The sequence below is a fragment of the Poecile atricapillus genome, chromosome W (genome assembly GCF_030490865.1).
Source record: "Poecile atricapillus isolate bPoeAtr1 chromosome W, bPoeAtr1.hap1, whole genome shotgun sequence".
Lineage (NCBI taxonomy): Eukaryota > Metazoa > Chordata > Aves > Passeriformes > Paridae > Poecile > Poecile atricapillus.
In genome coordinates, this window is record NC_081288.1 from 60,841,572 (window position 1) to 60,866,746 (window position 25,175).

The 25,175-nt window shown below is 34.6% G+C and overlaps 1 protein-coding gene across 1 annotated transcript in view; it reads right to left on the minus strand.

Annotated features, from left to right (window-relative positions):
* The window catches only part of LOC131591881 (TBC1 domain family member 22A-like), a 141,869-nt gene that overhangs the window by 83,817 nt on the left and 32,877 nt on the right, over nt 1-25,175 (minus strand). Inside the window, exon 9 of the mRNA XM_058862990.1 lies at nt 6,627-6,736. Within this exon, the coding sequence (XP_058718973.1) occupies nt 6,627-6,736 (110 nt within the window). The remainder of the gene's footprint in view (nt 1-6,626; nt 6,737-25,175) is intronic.

Consider the following 25,175-nt stretch of genomic DNA (forward strand, 5'->3'; position numbering starts at 1 on the left):
GCAGGGGGAAGAGAGAGGGAGAGGGAAGGAAAGAGACTTCATAGGCACTAGCTGAAGAAAATCCCCCATCTTTTTCTCTCAATAGGTGATGATGGGATAATTTTAAAAGAAAAGACAGCAAGCTGAAGAGGAATGGAGAACAGTCTTTCATGTCATCATGAAGGAGGAAACAGAGGTAAACAAATTAAAAGAAAAAATACTGTCAGTAATTTGACATAATGACTGCAGCCAAGCAGAGGTGTAGGCACAATGCCTCTGAGATGAGAAATCTTTTCAGGTCATACACACTCTTCACCAACAATGCACTGAAGAAAATGTCTGAAACATTTATGGAAGGAAATGGAAAGTTTTAACACAAAGTGTTCATGTGTTGTTTGCTCTTTTTAACAAGGTTTTATCAATGAGATCAGAGCTTTTAAATATAGAGGATACACTAAGAAATCTGTATAAATCATACCGACATACAGACTTGGATGTCTATTTTCTCTACCAATGCATATTTAAGAATTTCTACGCATTAATTTAGTATGTTCAAGTATATTATCACATGAACAAATTACAACTGAAAAAACAAGGTTTTCTTATCCTCATTATGTCACAAAGAGATTTCCTGAATTCTTCTTTTTCACTCATTTAAGTGCTTCATTCACATATTTCTGAATTCTCTAAGCAAACTCCTATTAAAAAAATCTTGGTTCACCTTGCTCAGGAAGTTATGCAAAAAGGTAGGGGCAGGAGGGAGGGAAGCATGACACTAGATAATGATAGCCACCATGTGTATTAACACTATCAATGGGAACAGAGTTTACCCAAAATGTGTCTTGAAGATAGAGATTATAATGTAAATTCACTCCTGAAAACAGTTCAGGATAGAGTGTGCATGCACAAGAACAAACACACAAGTGTGCTGGACTATGCTGTTAGCACAGTGCATAGTATGTTCCATAATTACTCCAAAACACTTCCTTTAGAAGAAAAGGTCTGTCAACCATCCTGACTTTTTAAAATGTAAAATAACCTAAGTAGGAAAAACATTTGCAAAGCATTGCAGCCCAAAATTTTTACATGCAAAACAGTATCTTACTTATTCCTATACAACAGGACAACAAAAACAACAATTTATTAAAATGTAGGTACTGAGTCTCATGTTAGAGTAGCATCTGTAGAGTGAAAACCAGAGATCAAACCTTCTACTGGTCTGTGTAATCAGTTTTACACAAGTGGATGTGTTGTAAATTACAGAAACTGTTAAAGTAGCAATGACAAAAGTGCTCAGCGTATATTTTTGGATTATAGCATAGGCCCAATAACAGTTCAAATCTGGATTAGAAATCATAAATACATGTAGAATCCCAAAAGCTGATGCTGCAAATCTTAGGTAGAGGATAAAATATTTTTATGCTGAAATATACTGATGGCACAGTATTTCATCTACTGATTACAAATAGATTTGGTGTCTTCCTGAAAATTTTACTCTCAGTGACAGATGGAAAACTGCATTATTAGCCTCTAAAGGGAGGCAAACAAACTCATACCCAGGTGAACTGCAGACACGACCAAGAAACTTGTCTTGCATGAGTTCAAAAAAAAGGTACAAAGAAAGCCATAACTGACCTATTTTTTCCCTTAAAATAAACCTCAGAAAGGTTCTGTGAAGAATTTTCAGACGAGTTATTTCTGCACATACTTCTCAACATTTGAAATGCACATTCATGTTATTTATTGGATGTGGCAGACCTCTGAAAGGCTTTCCAAGCACCATTCCTTCCTTCCGTCCATCCACCCATCCATCATCCAGACAAGGCACATGTTAGCAAAAACTTTCCATAACTCAGGAGTGAGAAAGAACTCTGCAGGATTCCCTCTGAAGGTCATAAATCATGCTGTTTTATCAGCCACAGAAATAGTTAATATGTACCTCAGCACACTCCAGTCTCTGGATATGATTTATCTCACTTTTATTCTAAAAATTACCAGGCCCTATAAATAATTATATTAATATTTTAGTGCTATTTTTAATACATCTGCTTAGATCATTATGCAATGCATGTATTTCCCTTTTGGTTATTTTATTACCAGTATACTCTAGCTTAAAATGAAAAGTTATATTCTATTTTATACATGAACATTACATTTTCAGGTGGCACAGATCAATGTGAACTTTTTACTTGAATGTTAATGAGACAGTGTGGAGGAAAGAGTTATAAAGGATAATTTAGTAATAAAAAAAAAGTTAATAATCTGGATATATGGGAATGTCTACTTAATTACATGGCAAAAATACTCATGGGATAATTCTAGTTTTCCCATATGAACAGCCACAGATGAAATTACAAAAATGCTCATGCATCATCTACAGTTTAGAAGTGTTGTAAAGACAACCAGCTTTATCACACACATGGAAGATGTATTTTGCATACGGCCACACACAGCCTCAGAACCAGGTTTTTATAAATCAGCATAAATCAGCACATCTTGCAAGAATACAGGCTGCAGACAAGTTCTGTGGAAAAGAACCTGAAATCTCAGTAGACAGAAAGCTCAGATTGAGTCACTGGTAAGCTCTGGCAGCAAAGCCAGCCAGCAGACTCCTGGCCCAATAGATTAAGTGATTATCCCCACTCAGAATCACATCTTGATCATTGCAGAATCACAGAGGCTGGCAGGGACCTCTGGAGGCCATCGAAGCACTGCCCAAAGCCAAGTCACCTGGAGCAAGATGCTCAAGGCCATGTGGAGTCTGGTTTTGAACTTCCAGGATGAGGATTCTACAACCTCTCTGACCAAACACTTCCAGAGTCCAATATTTACTGTGCAGATTTTCCTTGAAATGTTTAAAAAGAATTTCTTGTATTTCAAGATCACATCTAAAATACCACATCCAGATTTGGGGACTCTAATACAAGAAAAAGGTAATAAATTTCAGAATAAACTGAAGCAAGCGTAAAAGGTCACCAAGATGCTCAGAGATATGGAGCATGTGCTCTTAGAGAGGAAACTGGGCTTGTTCAGCCTGAAGAAGATAAAGCTCCAGGAACACCTAATCACAGCCTGATAAAACCCATGTTACCAAGATGACAAACCTCCCTTTTTAATAGTGCTGCACAGTGGGAATATAAGAGACAAGCAGGATAAACAAAAAATGTTCCATCTACCTACTGGGGAAAAACTTCAACCTAAGGGCCAGGAAGCACTAGAATAAGTTAACCCCTAGAGGTTGTGAAGTCTCTGTCTTTGGAGGGTTCAAGACACAACGGGACAAAGCCTTCAGAAACTCAGTCTGATCTCAGAGCTGGCCATACATCGAGCAGAATTAGCCTATGTTCTTATGATTTCAGAAGCTGTCGTTTGTTCTCCTGAGATAAATAAGAAGCAATTGCAATGAGGCATAGTCTTTCTGGGACAAAAAATTGAAAAAAAAATTTAGAGCACAGACTCATGAAGCACTGAAAAGGAAAACCATTACATACATCATCATCATCCAAAATTGACTGCTATAAGACAGCTACAGATTTCAATATTAAATGATATTTTAGAGGGATAAATTTATATTCAAAAAGTCCTAGTATTTGTTAGATCAATTTTGAAAACTTTAATCAAACTGTGATGCAACATATGTGCAGTCACTTTGAAGCCTAAACTTAGATACAACCAACAGAGAAAGAAGATGCAAAGTAATCTAAGAACAAAAAATAGATTCAATTATCATGCAAGATCAAACATTCAAACTGGAAAAGTTCTGCAAACTTTCTAGCTGGAGCCAAAAACATACTTGCACAGGAACCTACAGATGACAAAAAAAAAGCCCAGAGCAATCTGCTAAGAGACAAATGATTTGAACATGTTTTTATTTCTTCTCTCAGCTGAGAACCGTATGCATGTCAGGAGGTGACTATCCTGCTGCCCAATGCCAGCTCCTGTTCATTACTGCACAGGTCTCCGTGGTTCAAAGATGCATTCTTGTATTAAAAATACACAATCACATTAGATACATAAGGGAGGGAGGGAAGATGAGTGAGGAGTGAAGAAATAATAGATACTATGTGTGGTAAAACTCAAGCAAGAAATGCAATATGTCTTAATAACACCTTTGACAATTCTAGAATCAAGAAAATGAGACTGTCTGGATGGATTGGAAAAATAAATGAGTTTTCTGTTAAGAATAATAAAGAGGTACAAATACAATCATACATTCTTCCATTATACCCTTCTGCACTGAAAAGACAAAACACACAAAAAAACGTATCTAGTTCATATTAGCCAAAAATTTCACAAGATGACCCTGTTATCAAATTGCACTCTTTAAACTTCTTCAATACTGGTAGGGCAATATGAAATGGAAGCTTATATCAATGAATAAATTAATGGAAATACTCTGCAGAGATTCTATGATTGTAGTTACCACATGCCACATATCCCTGTATACTTTATTCAGACATCTCAGACAAAACTGTCACATAGATCACACAGGAATCTTCTATGTCATATTTTCAGAGAAAAAATGACTGTGCATCCAGAATGCAAGTTAGTCAGAGCTATAGCATCACACAATGAACCCACTGGGAACCTAATTTAAAGTTCATCTTTAGAAGTCCAAACCTTCTACCATGGAGAGGGACAGTGTCAGCTCGATCAGGCTGTTTAAAGCCACATCAGTCTTAACTTTGAACGTTTCCAGGAAGAGGACATCTACAACTTCTTTGGACTCCCTCATCATAGAAAATGTACTCCTTATGTCCAACCTAAATCTACTCTCAGTTCGAAATATTGCCCCTTGTCCTATCATTACAGGCCCTGGTCAAAGGTCTCTCTCCAGCTTTCTCAAAAGCTCCCTTTAAGAACTGAAAGGTCACAGTAACATCTCTCCAGAGCCTTCTCCAGGCTGAACAAGCTCAATCTGCTCAGCCTTTCCTCATAGGAGAGATGCTCCAGCCCTCTGATCACCTTCATGTCCCTCCTCTGGACCTACTCCAACAGGTCCATGTCTGTCCTGTGCTGGGGATCCCTGAAATGGCTGCAGCACCCAGGTGGGGTCTCACAAGAACAGTGTAAAGGGGAAAAATCCCCTCCCTCCCCTTGCTGTCCACCTGCTTTGCACGCAGCCCAGGACACAGCTGACTTTCTGAGCTGCAAGTGCACATTGCCAGTCATGTTCACCAGTATCCCAAATCCTTCTCTACAGGGTTAGCTCTCCCAACCAACTCAACCTGCAGCTACACTATTGGGTTATCTGTTTAGTAAAGTGATATCATCACAGAAAGGAAACAAAACAGGAGAATGGGAGAAGAAAAACAAGAAACCCTTTTATTTCAGCAGCACTGCAGTTGCACTGAATTAACTGTAACATCATTAGTCACACCACTAGCATAATCTTTCAAGCCTTCTTTTGATAGATGAGTGCATCCTTGAATACATCCAACACTATTCCATTTGTATAACAGCTTAAATTTTCATCAATGCAGTTTAATTCCATTGCAATTGGTTTCCATATTTTGCTTCTCAGTCCCTGATGGTTTTATATGAAAACAGAAGTTTAAGGAGAAACTACCTAATCTGTGAACTTCCTTTCCTAGAAAAAAAAAAAAAAAGCAACAGGCCAGTGACAACGATGTTCCAGAAGCAGGTAAAACAGTTGGAGGGTTTGCATTTCTTTACCTGGCTTGCTTTCTTTCCAGTAGATTTCAAGCTCTCACTTTTTCCTCTATATAACTTTTCACATATTTTTGCTATGTGGTTAAGTACTTTAAAATTTAGGACTTCTGAGAGATTGAAATAAGCAAACCAGTATTTGTTACAGGAATTGACATAAGAAAATGATTATGCATTTCAAAAATACCACACAAAACACTGAGCTATTTGACCATTAATCAGGAGAAATGGACTTAAAACACCTTCAGGAAAGTTAAAGCCTTTTGTTGCTGACTAAATTCTATAACTGTTTTGTCAGAAATTAACTCTGTTACAAGTTTCAATTCACAATGCACTGTAGCCAATGAAACATTCATATTAAAACATGTCATAGGAAAGATTATTGTAAATACTTCTAATCTTCATACACTTTTATGCTCATGAACATTTACACAAAAATCTACCATTATTAGAGTCCAACTTGCTGCATGTAACAGAAAATTCTGCCTTCATTTATAGCTTTTCCACACAAAAAAAATTCAAACACTCAATGAAGCAGTGTAAGTAACAAGTTTTAAATAGGTATTTTAAAAATATGAAGATAATTTCAGGAACTATTATTGCAGTAATCACTTATAAATTGCTATATTAACAACTTAAAAATTAATAAATAGGCCAGTTTTTTACCACTTCAGTGAGATCACGAGCAACTATTCTTCATGCTTGGCATCAGATTTGCAAAATATGCATCTAGAACTGGAGGTTTCTGTTCTGCTCTAGAACATCACACACAATCAAACATGCAGACATTCTGATGAAGAGAAGTTTTTTTTCCTTTCTTTCCTTTCTATGCCAAACTCACTGTGGATTCCTCCAATGGGAAAATCAACTTTTCCCCTGTTTTTCATAGACTTATTCTTTTTCAGCCTTGAAGTAGTTCAAAGCCATGACACTAATCAGTTAACTCCACTACTTACAGACAGGAAAAATCAATTTACCTGAATGCCATCAAGCAACTTGCTCATGCACCAGTAACTATCAGCTTCTATGTTCTGCAGCACTTCTTCAGGCAGACTGGAAACATCAAAATTTTCCACTTCTTCTTCTTCTGTTTCACGAAAAGAAAGACAAGCCAATGAAGTGCATAGAATAAATAAAGCAAGAATGAGGAAAATAATTGAAAACAAAGACAGATACCACTTATCTTCTAGTCAGAAACCAATGCATATTTACTTTAACAGGGACTGAATGAATCATTTACTGCTCAACTGTGTCATCTAATGGCTTTAAATGTTAATGAATACTTAATTTCTTGCAGACTGTGAAAATCTCAAATCATGCCTGGTTAACCAGAATTAATATATAATAAATTACTTTATTCTAAACATTTCACACCTGAAAGAGGATCAGAAGCACTTTGAGAGCCCTCAAGCTATATATGAACAATCTCTGAAGAAGAGGACTATGTTAGCACCATGCACAGAATGTGCAAATATGTCACCAGTCTTCACAGAAGAAAAAGCCCTGAAAAAACTTCTCAGAAAACCACTGAATTTTATTTAGAAAGCAGACTACAGCTTTTCAAGAAGGATTTGTTTTTCAGGCAAGTATTTGGAATAGAAGAAAATCAGACAAAAGAAAACAGATGATTCCCACTCCCCCATCGCCCAAAAAATCTCTGATTCTCAACACTGGAAAAGCACAGAATCCAAATGACATCTAACCCATGGAAACCAAGTCTACCACACAAGTGCATTTAAAGAAATTCACACTTCAACATGAACTACAATTTTACATTGTCTTTTTAAAGGCATGGAATCTGAATTAATCCATTTTGAAAAGAAACAGAACATGCTGTCCTGACTCTTTACTTCAATACAGCTCCAGAAAAGAGTTGAACATGACCAGTGAAGGCTCCAAGTGAAAGGTGTAGTTTCCCTCTTTCAGCAGCTCACAGTGTCTTACTGTATCAAAATGAATATCCAGGAAGCATCTGTCCCAACCCTGGTTTATTCTCAAGGAGAGAGAGGTGCAGAAGAGGTTAATTCTACCTAAATTGTGCATGGTATACCTAAGAAGGAATTTCCTCCATTAAACACTTGCAAGGTAGCATAAAATAAAAAGTAAGAGAAAGCCAAGAATATGTATCTTGAAACTCTTCTATTACCTGTCTCTTGGCTTTGCAGTATGTAATAAGAGATGCCCAAGGACATTTTAGGTTGCCACATTTGATTATTCTACCTTAAAGCACTTATTTATCCATTGGCAATAACCATTACCATTATGTATATTTTGGAATAATTTTAACATATCTGTGACTTTACTACTAGTAGTTTTCCACTACTTGTAGGCACTGGTAGCAAGGTCTTACCAAAGCATTCCTGTGTGCATTGATGTCTATATGTGGGTGCACATCTTCTAAGGGATAAATGGTTTTGGATTGTGAAATATTAATAGCCGTAGGACAAGAAGATTAGGTTGTGCCAATAAGGCATTAGCTTAGATATTTACTTACTAGGGAAATCTGGAAAATAAAACAGGGGAGTGCAGCACAAAATAATAGCATGGGATGATCTCAGAGGTGGCAGGGTTGTAAACAATTAACCAATAGTCATTTACTGGTAATTAAATTAATTCCACCTTTGCACTGGAGTACAGTTTTACAAACCCAGTTTCTAAAAGAAGATTCAACATATTTCAAGTACCCTACATAATAAACTCTGATATAACATTACCTTTCAAAACAATAACAGAGCAGCGGACTACAAAACTAAATTTTTTTACTATCACATCCTTTTGTTAGAAGGAAGACAATCTTTATGTCAGCAGCATATATATCCTATAAAAAGGAGGGAGATGCCCCACAATGGACAGCAAATTTTCTCAATGCTCTATGGAAACAATGGCAGTAAGTGGGAGCTAATGCTCCTCCTCTCTGTCATCTGGTCCCATCACTTTCTCTGTTAGACTCCTCTCAAGACAGTTTCTAGAACAAACCTGGCTTCATTTCACTCATTAAGCTTAATCCCTCCACAGAAAAACACATTAAGAGAAGAACATAATATAAAAGTATTTTCATAGTAAAAATATTTAAATACAATGGAGATAACAAGAAAGGTTTGAAGGAAGGAAAACAGGTCAGCATCAGCCAAAGAACCAAAACATTTAGCAATAAAGAAACCTAACTCAAATTAGACAAGTAGCTAAGGTGAAGTATATTTAGCAAAATTAATCCAAATTGAAATATCAGCTCTGCAGCTCACAAAAAAATAAACAGCATAAATGTCCCTGAGAGGGCAGAAAAAAGTTGCAAAGAAATACCAACATGTCCATTACTAAATCCACAAACAGAAAAATTACTAAGAGTTGTAGGTAGGACTTACAGAAAGACAGAAAATTGCTAGGCTTAAGATGGACAAAGTAAAGTCAATTTAAGATGACAAGTTTCACATGAATCTGTTAAAAACATCAATATTAAGTATTTATCTGTCTACCTCCAACCTGATCTGCCTCATGATTTTAAACTCCACGAAGACAAGCCCACAATTTTCAGCAGAGAAGCTCTTTTTAACAGTTTCAAAAAATAGAATTAAGGGTAAGTATCCACATGAATTTAGAAAAGAAAAACTTTTCCAAATAAACAAGAAAATTAATGATGAATCCACTACAGCAGGAAACAAAACTTTGGTACATCTTATACATATTAACTCACAAAAATGTCTTACAGTTATACAGTTTATCATATTTTCATAAACCAGTGCCCCAGCGGAAAAAAAATCTAGTTAATATTTTTAACTTTCATTTTAATATTTCAAATGGAAAAAAAATACCCCACTCTCACTCTGCCTCACTATGTCTACAGAAAAAAGCGGTAAATGTACCAGCGTTCCTGGTATTTATATAAAACACAAGCATACACTGAACTGTCTTCCCTTTGAATGAAGTCTTCAGGCCCTCCTCCACTAAACATTTGTTGAAAGAATGAGATTACAACTACTTGGGCAATGTGCTCCTTTGCAAATTTTCTGCCTTGGAGCACCTCTTACTTTCATGACACTGGTATCACATTTCTGAATGAAAAGGTAGCTATAAACCATAGCACAACACACTTGGGTACGAAAAGATAACAAACGAAAAATATTTTTTATGTTCTCTTTCTCATCTTACCTCGTTTTTGTCTGTCTCTTTCAAAATCTACCATTTCACACTATATTCTCACATCAGGTTTTAAACCAACAAAAAAGAGGAAGATCCATACAAACATCAAAAGTGGTCATCTTCACCTCCCTCCACAGCCAGCAAAGATCAAGAAGTGACAGAGTACTACTACCTTCTAAACTAGAAAGATAAGTGAACCAGATGAATTACATTTTTTTAAAAAAAATCTTGTTTCTCAATATTAGCTATAATTTTCTCATACAAAGATTGTTTCAGAATGCAGACTTCTAAACTGTAAAAGTCTAAACTCACCTGAAATAAAGCTTTAAACACCCACCAAATGATCTGCCATCCTGCAACTGAACTATCTGCAAGCTGTGAGAAAACCAGGGCACTTTGTGAGGGTAGGCTAAATGAAGCAACTTGGACAGCAACAACACTCCAGCATTAATATTTTGGAAAAACTAGATTCTGATTGTTTTAATAAAGATGGATATCAAATTAGAATGACCAATATTTTTTTTCCCCAGAAAATACGATATAGCTTTTAATATCTTTCAATGATTCCAATTACTGTTCATCAGAGGTATGTTCCTGAAGCAAAAAGAGGAAGTCAGGACAGGCCTTTCTGAAAAAAACACAGGTCTGACACAAATTCACTACTCTAAGTAAAATTCTCATTATTCCATAGGGAACAACAGCAGATATAGATAGCTTTTAGCAATCTTTCTTCACTGAAAGAATCAGTAGTCCCCAGTTATAATGTCACAGAACCAAATGTTCAGCCATTACAGAAATAAAAATAGCAGTTTTATGAAGTCCTTGTCCAGCTGTCTTGGTTTGTCTCTCCTCTGAAGAGCTATCCAAGAACATTTTGCTTTTCTGTGGCTTAAAGAGACTGATCTTTAGCATTTCCATAAGCCTCTTAAACACAAAATAATTATTCAATATCTTTTATATGTTCTTTAAATATATAAGCTACTTCAAGACCAATTTTCAATCCCATTGTGCTTCTAATGCATCATACTAAGCCATCTCTTCTGAAGTCAGATAATGAAGTTTTGAAATTAAAAAAAAAATCTAATTAAACGTTTAAGACAATTCAGGTGTATTTCTATTATACCCTAGCAGTATTTCCCCTGAGTAAAGCAACTGTGTCAGACTTTGCCTTAAAATTCTGCAACCAAATATTTCAATGAATAAATCTAATTACTTTGAGCTATATGAAAATAATGTTTCATTAAATCAGCTAAGATGTATATTTTTGGATATGTTACATTAAATGGTACTTTTTGATTTAAATGTGGTGTATGATGAACAAGGAGCTACACTGTGAAAGAACCTAAGAACTCTTCTAATAAAGATGGCAGAGCATCATAAAAGCAAAGTCTTGAGTAAGTTCTCAGTGACATCAATGGCTTCTGCTCCATCAATCCACCTTACTTTGCTATGCTTTATTGAGGAAGTTCAAAACTGACACTGAATATCCAAATGACCCTCTTCCACAGTACAAATGAAATTTATAAAGGCCATCCATTTTGACAAGCTCAAATTAAGGAACATTTGACTGGCAGAATGCTATGCAAAATCATAATCTACATATTTAGCATTTATTCATTTATTTGGATATGCACGTAGTGCAAAATGCTTTTTTTCTCCTGCAGATTTAAGGGAATAGCAGTCAAGCTCCACGTTGTTCTCTCTTTTTTTTTTTTTTTTTCTTATTTGGATGAAGAAATAAACACACTAGAAAAGTTTTGAAAGGAATTTCACAAGGGATTTCAGGAAAAACAGAAGCAAAAATAACAAAATAACCATCCCAAAAGTACATAAGATATTATTTGTGCTTGAGAACATAATTGCAATATCTGGTTTTAAATAATTTTAAATTTATTTTCAATTAGTGACATCTGAATTGATAATAATATAAAGACTGAATAAAAGAATGTGGACAGAAATAGAAGGCCAGTGTGTGCAATATCTGGGGGAGAAAAATCACTGCCTAAAACTTCCCAATTAGGAAGTCTTACAGAAATATCTCATCTTCTTCAGCTTCCTATGGAGATCTTTATCATGTTATCTATACAACTGTAAAAGACATGAAAATGGTTGCCTGGAGGAAACCTGCTGTAGAGTGAAGTCTATGACATGCTGATCTGAATATGTGCATTGCTGTAAGCATGGTATTAGGTCTTCTTTACTCACTCCCAGGGTATGCTTCTGAAACCTCCCACCATGCAAAAAGACTAACTTTTTCTAAACAGCTCTAACTGGATCCACTCACAAAGGCAGAGACATAAGGATAAAATCAAAATGTAAAAAAAATATTGCTTACAGCTACTTACAGATTTAGTTTCCCAATGACAGCAGAGAGTAAACATGCTAAACAGCTTGCCTCCATTAAAAGTAGGTTTTAATTCAAGATTAAGCCTAATGGATGATTTGAACTGAAGTTGTTCAGCATGTTAAAATTAAGTTCACAACCAATTTCTGTCTTTTAGATGTAACAGACTTCTTCTAAAGAGTACTGGAATTTTACCTTTTCAGTACAGATCAGGGTAAAAACACATGCAACCAATAAAAAGGTAGTGTGCATTCAGAACTTCTCTAAGCCTATTACCAACACAAAAACTCAGTCTTTATAAAGTGTGAAAAAAATCAATGTAACTTGATAGTTTTCATACTTCATTACACTCAGCAAGTTCCTACAAAAGATATACCCATTAAATAATGCACACATTCTCCCAAAGGAATTTTTTTTTTAATGAAACAAATATTTAATTGTGCTACTAATGTTTTAACTGTAGCTTTTTATCTTGAAATTGTTTCTCAACACTCAGAATCAGCAAAACTCAGATAAATCCACTGGAGAGTAAGGTAGGGGATAAAATGGATGTCAGGGTAGAAAAGACCTAGTGCTGAAGCCCAAAACAGACTGCAAGATCACCAATAAATTATGATTGGTCTTTACATATACCCAATACACAAAATTCTACATAAAAACATTAGCTCAGTTAATGATTTGAACATAAACTGGGGGTTTTTTTTAGCACTAATTTGTGTAAACATAAAAAAAGCATTACCATATACCTGAAGTCCAAATTAATCTCTTGCAGCAGTGCAGGGAAACCATTCTGACCACAGATGCACAGGTGTTTCTCTGTATAAAGCTTACTTTGCTACAATCTACTTCAGATGTTGCATCTTCAGGCACACCTAACATAAAGGTTACCACACAAGTATTCAAAGTACAAAATCATACACATATGATTGCATGCAGAGGTGCACAGTAATATTTGCACAGCTAGATCTTACCTATTCCAATCCAAACTCAGTTTTCAAAAGCCTTATGAAACACCTATTCAGTCATTGCTGCACTAAGGCAATGTTTTTCTAAGAAGATCAAGACATAATAGAGCATTTAAATGTAAATTCTTACAGTAACAATTGCCTAATTAAATATGTATATTACCATATCAATATCACCAATTTAAAAATTCCTAGTTACATATTAATCTTGATAGAAATAGCTCTCGAGCTGTTAAGGATGAATCACCAAAGTAAAACCTTCTCTTTTCTTTGTGGTACTGCAGTCACAATGGTAAAATATAAAAAAAAAACTTAATCATCTCATCAGTCCAGGCTGAGGTAAATATGACCTTACTGCATTTCAAATATTCCCCTATAACCAGTCATGTTCTCACATATATGATATATTGAAAACTTGTCAATTTTAACCTTGTCAATAATCTTACATTTGTTTTCAGTTGATCTTCCAGTTTCCTTCAGATAGAATAGGAAGAAAGGTATCTTTATACATTCATATAGGAATTATGTTTCAAATATTAATCACTATACTTTATCAATATGAAGTCTCTAAATAATATTTACTACATATGACAACTGTTACAAACTTGTGTGACCTGGCAAGCAAGGTAAATCAGCCTGTCCAAAAACACCATAAACTTGATCCTATGGACTGAACTTCTATGCTCATCAAAATAAATGTATGACCCTGCAAGTACTCTCAATTTGCTCTAAACAAAAGAGGAGATACTTAATACCCAGAATTCTGTAGATTCTGTATGAAAGTAATCAATAAATCATTCTGAGACTTCCTTTAGTGGGCCTACACTGCTTGACAGTAATCCTTTCTACCCAGGCTTTTTTTTTTTTTGGCTAGGTTTTAACTGCAAATATCTTTTTTCCCTCCACACTAAATAATCCAGAATTTTCCTTTAATTCATATTCATAACCCACTGCACGCACACACACATATATATATACATATATACACAAAAACAGACCTGTTTTTAAGGTCATTTTTTTATTTGAAAAATGGAAACTCTCAGGTCATGTTGCAAATTAAACAAAAGACAACAGCTCTTCATAGGCTGCAGACTGAGATTACTGGTCCTCAAGTCAGACAGAAAGAAGATGAAAAGCTCTATGACCAAAAGGGTACAGAGGAGAATTAAGTAAAACTGATGGTACCAACAGGTCTTTGACTCACAGAACTTGCATAATGCCAAATACAGTACTGAGAACCTCTTCCACATAGGTGAGAAATCTGCCAGTAAATGCAGTTTGAAATTAGAAGGAAGAGTATAAGCCACATTCTTGGGCATGACATTACAATGAAACAGGAGCCTTCAAAGCTTTTGCGATGGCAGCTCTTCTTAAAAATGGATTTCAGCAACAATAAACATAATGCTCAGCACAAATTCTTCTCATAGTACTCACTCCAATAGGTTTGCTACTGTCAACCAAAACAGTTTGCCAAGGAGAAGCTGTGCATGTGACACCAAATTAAGGGACTCATAATTAGCAACCAGTATGCATGGTGAGCACAGGATGCTGATGAGTATTTTCTTAGAATCCCTCATAAGGGAATTCCCTGAGAAATCCAAAAGGTGCTTGGAGAATAGGAAATGAAAGATTAAAGGTTGAACATGTCTCCCACATTGCAATTTTAATTAACTAGTTTGTGCTTTATCATTTAATTTTTTAAAGCACTAACACACACACACACAAACACACAGAGACAAAACATCAAGGGTGGGACAAGAGCAAACAATAGTGTGGTAAAACAAGTTTAAAGGAAACCTCAAGAACCCAAGCCTTCCCTGTGTTCAGGTATAGGATTGATTAGAGAGTTATTTCAGAACTATCACTCTAGCACTGGAAACACCTTCAAAAAGAAACTATAAATTAGTGTATTTTTGAAAAAGAACTATTCATTGGAGATGGAAAAAAATCAACTGCACTAAAGGCTACAACATATTTAAAAGATAAACAGGTATATGTATCTGCATATGCAGGGGTGAACTTTAAAAGTACTGAAAATTAATACTTTTTTACTGAAACTATTAAAAAAAAAGTCAAAAGAAGAAATTGCATGTAATTACTTAATAACAGAAGGCTGTCAAGAAAACTCATTTGAACAATTCCATAAACAGAAATAACACATTTCCTGGATAACTTAAAAAGCTCAAAGGTTCAAGTCTAACTTGGGTAAAAATAAAAGTAGTACAAATTATCCTAGAACTTGCACATAAATATAAAAACTTCTAGAAATTCAGAAATGTAATTTTTCCCATGACTGAAGACTGAAATATTTGCTGTCACATAAGCTCACCAACCATTTACATATGACCATAACTCTGTGTAAGTATAACTTCACTCACTCATGAAGCAATTTTTATTCTAACCCATTAATGTCCTTGAATGGCATAACAAAGTAAGTTCTCAAAGAAAAACGGACAGCAGAGGAAGCAACTGTCCCTCAGTGACATCCCCACATGTCTATGACAGTGGCAGTTTGCTGCAACCCACACGGTACAATATCCAATTTTCAATTGGATATATATCAACTTTCTTAACCAAAATTACATGCTTCTGTGTTTTGTAATCTCCCACATCATTCACAGCTAATAAGAAATCCACCTTACAGATTTCTTGCTTTACTTACAACAGAAATTAAGTAACATCCATTATTTCTGCTTTTTAGCATGAATGGCAAATACTAAATTTGAAGAAGCATATTTGAGGAGAATTCACTCTGCAGGAAACACTATTTCTTATACTGTTTAATTGCTGAATGCATTCCTTAACTGCCTTAAATCTGCTGCAATTTATACTTTCATAATGAAACTGCTACAAATGCTTCTGAGGCAAAAAAGCCACAAGGCTTGCTTTTTTCATAAAATTCAAAGATATTTTTACATATTGAATAGGTATTTATTGTCAAGATAAAGAAATAATCAAACCTCTAGGAAAAAAAGAAGCCTGCTCTGTACAAAAGTCTGTTCAAAAGTAGTAGTATGATCTCTAATTTTCTTGAACAATGTTACTGTAATAAAGGTAGTTGTCTTTAAATTTCAGTCATACCACAGTAAATTTTTATGTCATAATTAAAGATGGAACATGTTTTTAAAAGCCAATTTTTTAAAAATACTGGGTTTTGTCAAAATGTGTGATATAAAAGCATTAAGTACTTTCTGCTTCTATGAAATAACATAATGAAAGTCTACAGAAGGAAAAGAAAAGAAGGAAAGAAAACTTTCCTTTTTTTTACTGTGCTTAAGTACATAATTTTTCACTTTGTTTTCCACAGCTTAAAGTAAAAATTTAAAATATCAGATTTTTCAATAAGAAGCAAGCAAAATATCCCCCTGCTTATGAAAAACCCAATCACTTCATTACTATGATTAAAAAGCGTTTGCATTTAAACTACAAAGCCAACTCAAATTGAAGTTTCAGCACACAAACTTGACAAATTTATGTGTATTGGTTTGACATCTATAAATTATTAACTAACCATGTATCTTATTGAAAATAAGACAATTTTTTTTTCCTTACAGCTCTTTTTAAAGCAGTGATCCGCCTAATTTGAAAATCTTTTCTTAGATCTTCACCTGCTACTGATCTATGCAACAGGATTGGGATGTTACACTTCTGCCATTTGTAAACCATGTTGTCATTGCTTAAGCAACTCTCTCTGGTAGCTTTTCTTCCCACAAGTTACTTCATAATAAACACACAAAACTGTGATATTTCGATGTCAAAAGCCACTTTTAATGGCACAAAAGCTATTGAAGTAATTTCCCAGTCTGTTGGGAAGCATGCTTGAGAGGACTTAGATCTGGAAGTATAACCACCTCTGTGCCAACTCACTATAGAGAGATGATCACTAATTATAACTATATGGAGACCATGGGGAGAGGAGAAATAAGAATGCAGAAGCGAGAACTAAAATATGCTGCTCCCTTTGGAATACGTGTCTCTCCCACAGCTATGTTTATTGCAATTACCTTCCTTCTTCACAATTCTTCCATTTTTATTCCTGAAGAAATCTTTTGGCTTCTCTTCAATTTCAGTTTACTGTTTCTACCACTACTCAAGATATTTTTTTCCATTTATTCCCATGACCCAACATTTCCAGTCTGTAGTTTCAAACAGAATACCCTTCACTAATGTCTCATTATTTACTCATCATATGAGTCTCTTAGTTTCTTAATTTTCTTCAAAAATGAGACAATATAAACCACAAAACGTATTTCAAACTTGAGAAATGTACTGTTTCTTACATTAGCATTAATATTATAAAATTAATTTTGTTTGTAAAATACTGACGGTGTGTACTAATCATCACAAAATACCACATCTTCTTTAGACAGATACTTTTAAAAATTAAGAAACACACATATAGATGCAAAACAAACTTTAAAAGCAGATAATTTAAATCTACATCATCCTATGCAGTAAAAGAGTACTTTCATTGACAGATCTGTTTTAATATATACATGGGGAACAAAAATTCTTTCTCCCCGAGTTCTTTTTAGTATACATCAGAGAAGAAAAAAAAAAAGCAAACTTGAATAATATGAAGATAGTGATTTAAAAGACAAATCTGAGTTAGCAGAAAACATCAAACACTTCAAATCAATACAAAGGCTAGACCTGACTTATTTATTCTGATTACTTAAGACAGAAGTTTGATTAGTCTCATTTGATCTAAGAAATTTTTCTATTAATTTAGAGATTTCTTCTATCTCTTAGCAAAATTCAAAAGAGCACCTCTGATTTTACCTGTAAGACAGGATTTGGAAAGTTTCTTCACAAGAAATACCTGAACAAAAAATCCTGCTATGAGGTGGTATTTTATAGGTTCCATCAGACCTCTCTCAGATTTTTTGCCATTTGATGATAAACATCCTGAAACTAATATGATTGAAGAAATTTTTATTAGTAACTTTCAAGCTCCTACTTAGCTTTTCCTCTAAAGCATAAAAACTATGAGTCATAAGATGGGCTTTACACAGGCTTGAACTCCCCAGCTGCTTTTCAAAAAGATATTCACTTTAAATCACAGCTTTATCACAAAAAATAAATGGAGGGTGGACCATACACTGTAGGTTGCTGATCAGTATTCTCAAGACACACTTAGGTATGACATGGAAGCATGAAATAAATATTTAAAACAAACAAATTAAAATAAAGGCTAACCCAAAACACTGAATTCCATCTACAGATGCCTCCATTCACAATAATGGGGAGAGCAGTACAACAAATAACAAGAAGCTGTAAGCTTAAGGAATATAATCCTCTAACATCAATAAGAAAATTTGTAATGTTAGGAAAAATAGGAAGATGACTGTAATCTCACACCTACAGATTTAGTAAAAACAAAAATTTATGAAATGTCAATTTCCAATTTTTCAGTTCCTATCTTATGCCACCAAAGATGAAAAATTTTAATTTCATTCCTGACTTCACAGGAAAGCCGGTTATATGCATCTTTAAGAAAAGAACATTAAATTTAAACAGTGGTACACTGAAGCTATTACTACCAGTCATCAGAAATTGTTAGGTCTGAAAAATCCTGTGTCCAACACTTATTTTAATCTTTGAGAAAGTAAGTTTTTGCTTCTTCCACAGTTGCTCTTAAAGCTTTTCTCCACAGTCAACCTTTTTTAATTCCTTTAGATATTTTTTTTAAAGCTTGTAAGTCAAACACAGATCAAAAAATGCAGCAACTGTTATTACCCTTTCAATGAAAATATAATTAGGTATGATATTGTTTTGAAAAACATCCAGCATTTCAGATGAACTATTCTAATTAGCTCAGAAATCTGACTGTATATTAGAGTGAAATAGAAATTGAAACAGAACTGATTTTGTAAAACTGCACTGTCTATAGTAAATCAAAGTCATTCAAGATAGTACTAGGATGCAAAATAATAGAAAAGCAGGTTGCTATATCCTGTATCTGTTTGTTATGTTCCCCAACCTTCTAAGCAAAAAGTAAGTGTAATTCACAAATCCTTAGCATGAGCCTTATGTTATTACACAGCTAAAGCAGTCTCAGTGCTACCTGGCACTAAACAGGCCTTTGCTTCTCCCTTTGTTCCTAACATGCTCTTATCCCCACATCAGCACTCACACTCTTCTCTGATCCTCAAGATGAGTGCAGAAATGTAAATAATTCCATTTATTATGGGCCTAGTTTCCAGCCAGTTTAACTGTGCCCAAGGAAAGCCAATGCAGACCAAAAAGAGAAGACAGGAATGCACATTGTGGGTTGGGAAAAAAAAAACAAAGCCACCTGTTTTGACAGCATAAAGCCCCTGCTTCTGCTGTGCCATCCAAGCACATGACAAGCAAACTCTTTTCTGACCAACACAACCTAATCTGGAAACACTCAAATATGTGGCTCCAGTGTGAAGTTTAAGGAACAGAGAAATGAAGCTAAAGCAGGCAGGGTACACTGACCTCTTGAAAAAGCAAATGGGATCTGGAAGATTCTGCAGCACATAGGAATCCAGTTCACACTGTCCCAAGCCCTCACAGGGAATCAAATACATTAATGAATAAAACACATGCAGCAATGTACTACTCCTCAACTATGCTATACAGTTACTTGCAGATATATGCTCAGCTGCTCATTATTGACCCCTTCTCTCAAGGCTATTATATTCTAAAATACGCCAAAATTGGGTTGGTATGATTAGCCAAAAATCCACTAACTAAAGAAGCAAATCACCTCATTTCATCAAAGCTTATAGAGAGCACTCACACAAACAGATCCACTCATATGGTTGATGCTAAATGCCACCACAAAATTCCAGGTTAGGCAACTAGGAAAAAAAAGTAGGGAATAAACTCTACCACTAGCAAGTCACACACAAACTGCGTATCTGAGTAAAGCTTAACTACGTTCATTAGGACTTTTATACTATTGTAACTGTATTGAAAAATTTTCCTTAAATTTAATGGCTTTATAACTCTAAGCTAGAACAAAGTGCCCACTACAGAATGAGTCCACTGCAACTACAAAAGTAATATTCCAACAAGTCGTGCTAAAAGATAAAGATTAATTTGTCCAAGTAAATAATTAAAATAAATATGCAAACACAAAATGAAAGGGTCAAAAGATTAATAGGAATTTATAGTTCACTGGTTCTTATCAATCAATTCTCTCTATTATGCAAGTTCTGCCAACATATTTGCCCTTCTTCATGCTCCCTTATTCCCTAACCCCTCACAAACTAAGCATGAGATGTCCTCTTAATACTCTCCCTGTTTTCCTTAGTTCTGTTTGGAATGTCTCCAAATATCTAGCTTTATGAACCAGCCCTAGACAGAACAGCATGCACATGTGTTCATGGCAAGCACTGGTAGCTGACAAACAATTCAAAGAATTCAGTGCTAGTTATTTTCACATGGATTCTCCTACTTGATTAAAGTGAATAAAAGGATGTAAAATAGTACGGTTTCTTTGTCCAATTAGGCCTGAAAAACAGTATTATATATTAATAAAGACAAGTGCTCAGACATTTTGAATAATTCATTTTTTCTTAAGTGAGACATACATAAAAACAAATTAACAATTTAAAAGTATAATCTGTCCAAGTGCTTCAAAAGTGTGCTTTTTAAAGCTCTAAAATTCAGGTCTATATTTTTATTGTCTTTGTTTCCATGTAACTTACCTGAAGGAATTTTTTTCAAAAACTACAACTCAAAAATATTTAAATTAATGGAAAAAAATTCTAACTGCTTTTCCACTGCAGTCAAAATCAGTCCTGCCTCACAGCACAGAAGTACCAAGTCCTCTCTGTGTGGGCTCAACACAGGTTTCTGCTTCCTTCTGGATCTTTTCCATGGTGCAAAGCAGGAACCATCATTTTGTAAAACCAAATTCAAATACTGTCTATCCTATTCATTACAATTCTCCCTTTCTTCAGCTACCCTGCAGCAAGCACAAAGTACTTTCACTGACAACAGATTGGCAAAGCAGTGGGGAGAGTGGGGCAACATATTCCTGGAAATTGAAATTGCGATGGTGAACAGTAGATATCTCAAAGCAAGCTAAGATAATGCTGAACAGTTTCTATGCCATGTTACAGTTATAAATATACATATACACATATATATGTGTATCCAGGTGTCCACATAGTAAGTGCTCAATAAGACATGAAAGCAAAGAGTGCAGTAAAGAAAACTGACTGGTAAGTAAAAAGATTCAGGTCACCAAGTGGCTTGGGTGTATTGCAGTTTTTTCAGAGGAATGCACAGGACATTTTCTAGACTTACATAGAAGATGTAATTGGCTTCTCAGTACTTTTAAGTCTTCAATTCAACAGTTTTGTGTAAGATTTCTTCATTTTTTGCTCGCCCAAATCCCACAGATAACAATACTCCATTTAATTATCAAAGAGTATTTAATGGAATATTGTTCATGTTTATGATAACTTGAGTCAACTTTCCTGATGCCATGAGTGTTACTATAAAATTACGGAAATGTTAAGAAACAGCACTGAAATATACCTTTGTATATGGAAAGTACATTACTTGCAATTTGCATTAAGGAGGAAAAAAAAAATCAATGTGATTAAATGGAACTTGTGCTATGAAATTTTCATTTGATAGAAAAGTGATTTAAAATATTTTTAATAGTTTTTCATAAAATTTTACAAGGGTTTTAAAACAACATTTATTTTCTTAATACTTTTACAATGCAGAAAAACATTAAAATATCAATTATGCTTCATGTCCCTGCTTTTATGTAAATCCATTTTGTGTTTCATAAATCATTTTTTAAAAAAATGTGTACATAAAAACATTTTAACATAGTATCATGCAAAACCTTTTATTTATTTAAACAAAGAAAAGTATGGAAACAGCAGAAGCTTATTACAAAGTTTAATGTCAAAATTGAAAGACAACTTGAAGAGCATACTCCAATTGCAAATAAAATCTTTGCATCTCTCTCAAACTGAAGAAATCCCTCATACTCCTGAAGCTCAGTCCTGGGAAGTCTTCCAGAATTTCTCTCCTGGTAAATCAGAAGACAGTGAAATTTCAAGGGCCTAGGAGAAAGAGAAGCATCCAGTTAATCCAGTGATAGCTCTTTTTTCTAGTTTATAAAAACAATTTCTCATCCTTCAGTTTCAGTCAGTCTCTTCTAAATAACTACAAATATGTTACCTCTTTTCCATTTTTTCTCTTCAAAACCTCTATGTACAAGTTCTATCCATAATTCTCCAAGGACTAGTAGAATTGGTAGAACTGAATAATAAAGGTCTAGAAATGTAGACAGCAGGATAAATTATCTCAAATTAATTTATTTATACTGTAGCAAAAAAGGCTTGGTCTTGTAAAGGATATAATGCACGCTGAACAAAATTTACCTTATAACTCTGTAAGTATGAAGAAAAGCAGTTCCTTAAAGTCAGTGGGTTAATATTCTTTGCTCTCTGGCTCGCTATCACATCATTCAGGAATTCAGTTTTATGTACATTCCAAACAGATCTATTTATTCCACAAAAATTACAACTCTCCTGAAAATAAAAATCTCTGCTTAACTAACAATTTTTTCCTATTTTATAAAAAAATACACCAATGAATTACCTCAGATATGGCCATGATAAAATGTTCCAAAACTTTACTTCAATTATACAATGAAAATAACCATTTTTGATACAGTATTCAAAGTGGGGGGGGAAAAACCCAAAATGAATAGTTTTAAATACAACTATTCACTGTTGAAAAGGGTGAAAGGAAGACAAAATGAGACTGCATGCCAGTTATAAGGGCAGGAAGACTTCCTGGAATATATGAGAAGGAATGGAAAATGTGGTAAACAAGGGAGTTATAGACAGATTAAGGCACTTTAAAGACCAAAGAATCTTTGTTTACTTATAGAAAAAGTAGTCTGGGAATAAATCCTATCCCATTTCCACTAGGATTTGGGCCTAGATTAATTATCACTTAAGTCATAGCGGTATTAATTAAAAAAACACTAGGTAACAGAAGTTTCATTTAATGCCGCCTACAAAAGGATTTAAGATGACAAGAAAAAATACTTACAGGGGTAAGATCTCTCTTTCCGAAGTTTTCAGTTCATGAGTTCTTGTAAGCATCACCAACTTGCCTCAGGCTCCTCTATTTCAAGAAGATTGCAGACAATATCTCAATCACCATTGCAGTCTTCAGCAGCCTCATTTTTCTTGTCATTCTTTATCCGACATAAAATGACCAAGTGTTCATTGAACACAATAGTGTTCATTTCCTGCCTTTGACTTCCTACTAACTGCTAATTTTCCCTTGATCGAATACTCCTAGGCGTCTTAAAATTATTTCATACAGCTATTCCACTTAGCAACAATCTGACATGCATCCTTATCATGGTGGTACTTCTCTGAAACTTTCATCTCTCTGGATGGTGAATAAATCCAGATCCTCTTTGGGGTTTTAGATATACACACAAGCCCAGGGAACGACGATGTACTGGAATGTCAGATAAAGCGAAGTGTAGGTGAGCAAGAGACCACAAGTAATTGTGCAGCACAACTTAACACTAGGAAACAATGTAGCCCTACAGGAACTCACAGAAGAGGAAGGCCTACAAAGAGCATATCTGTAGCAACTTGCAATAAATATAGGATTTGCAATCCAGTGCAAAATTTCCTTGTCCACATTAAGTCTACAAAGAGTGAGCATTCACATGGTATATCTTATCTCATTAACAAAAACCCCTCTGGTGCATTTGCAGGGAGGAGATTGATTTTGACACAAACTAATATGCTACAAACACAGAGGGCTTTCAGGAAAACTGCCCTGACAGTAATTGGCATTTGTTCTGACAGCACATGTTACAACACTACTGTGTCATGCGGGTGTTAGAAGTAAGCCCAGAACAGTTTTCCACACCTCCAGTGTTCAGATATCTAAGGAGGCTGATATAGTATGATGAAATAAGATTAAATATCTCTAGCATTTTTCATGAGGAGAAAAAATGTAAAAAGAAAAAAATACTGAGAATAACACCATCATCCAGTACAAGAAACCTAAAGTTTAAAATCACTGTCCTCCTAATTTAGGCCAGAAAATCAAAACTGAAACTACTATATTGCAGCAGAGGCCAGTATCTACCCCCTCTGAAATTTTCTTCAATTGTAGTTTTTCCTCTCCTTGCTTGGTTTGACAATTAAGTTTTATCTTGCTGAAAACATTACACCATTCTGCTGTTATTGCAAACTGGAAACTAATGAGACATTACCAGATTACACTTTCATCATACTGATGGTAAGTTTGAAAGAACATCCTTAACATTTAACATACTCAATTCCTACATTCAATAACTCAATATATTCTAAATGAAGGAGTCAATGTGCTAAAATTAGGTATCTCAACCCATACTAAACCATCAAAACATCTATCAGCCGTTATATATAGACCCAAAAATCTATTTATGGCATTCAGATTTGAATGAGAAGTAAAATAGCATTTTCATCCATGTGATTTGTATCTTCTGACGCTCCTTAAAAAGTTTCCCAAACAGTTCATTGATGTCTTTAGTAGAGCAAAAAGACTCCCATCACTAGAACGACTGTCACACAATTGTTATGCAAGATTAAGGGCTCTCTCAATTGTCATAAGCTAAAATAAACATGGCCTTCCTCCAACCAAATTTCGTATTTGACGAAACTGCAAATGTGTTTAAAATGTGTTTAAAAATTACCAGGATGTACCATCAGATTACCTAATCAGAGCAGATTTATTATTAATGGCATTGTTAATAATAAGAATTTACTTAATAATTCTTTGACTTTTTTAACTACAAAAGAACCTAAAATAAAAGCATTATTACTTTCAACTGTATAAATTAGGATCCAAGTGACTTAGAACTGAAGCAAAAAAGGTCTCAGTTAAATTAAGAAAAATACAAAAATCAATAGTGAAAATATGGCAATAAATAAAGGTGTTTAATGCACAAACCAATGTTCATGCAAAACCAAGAAATGAGATCTAGAGTAAAAATCCGAAGTAAATACAGAATATTATCGAAGTAAATATAAATACACTAACAGTGTAAACATTTTTGA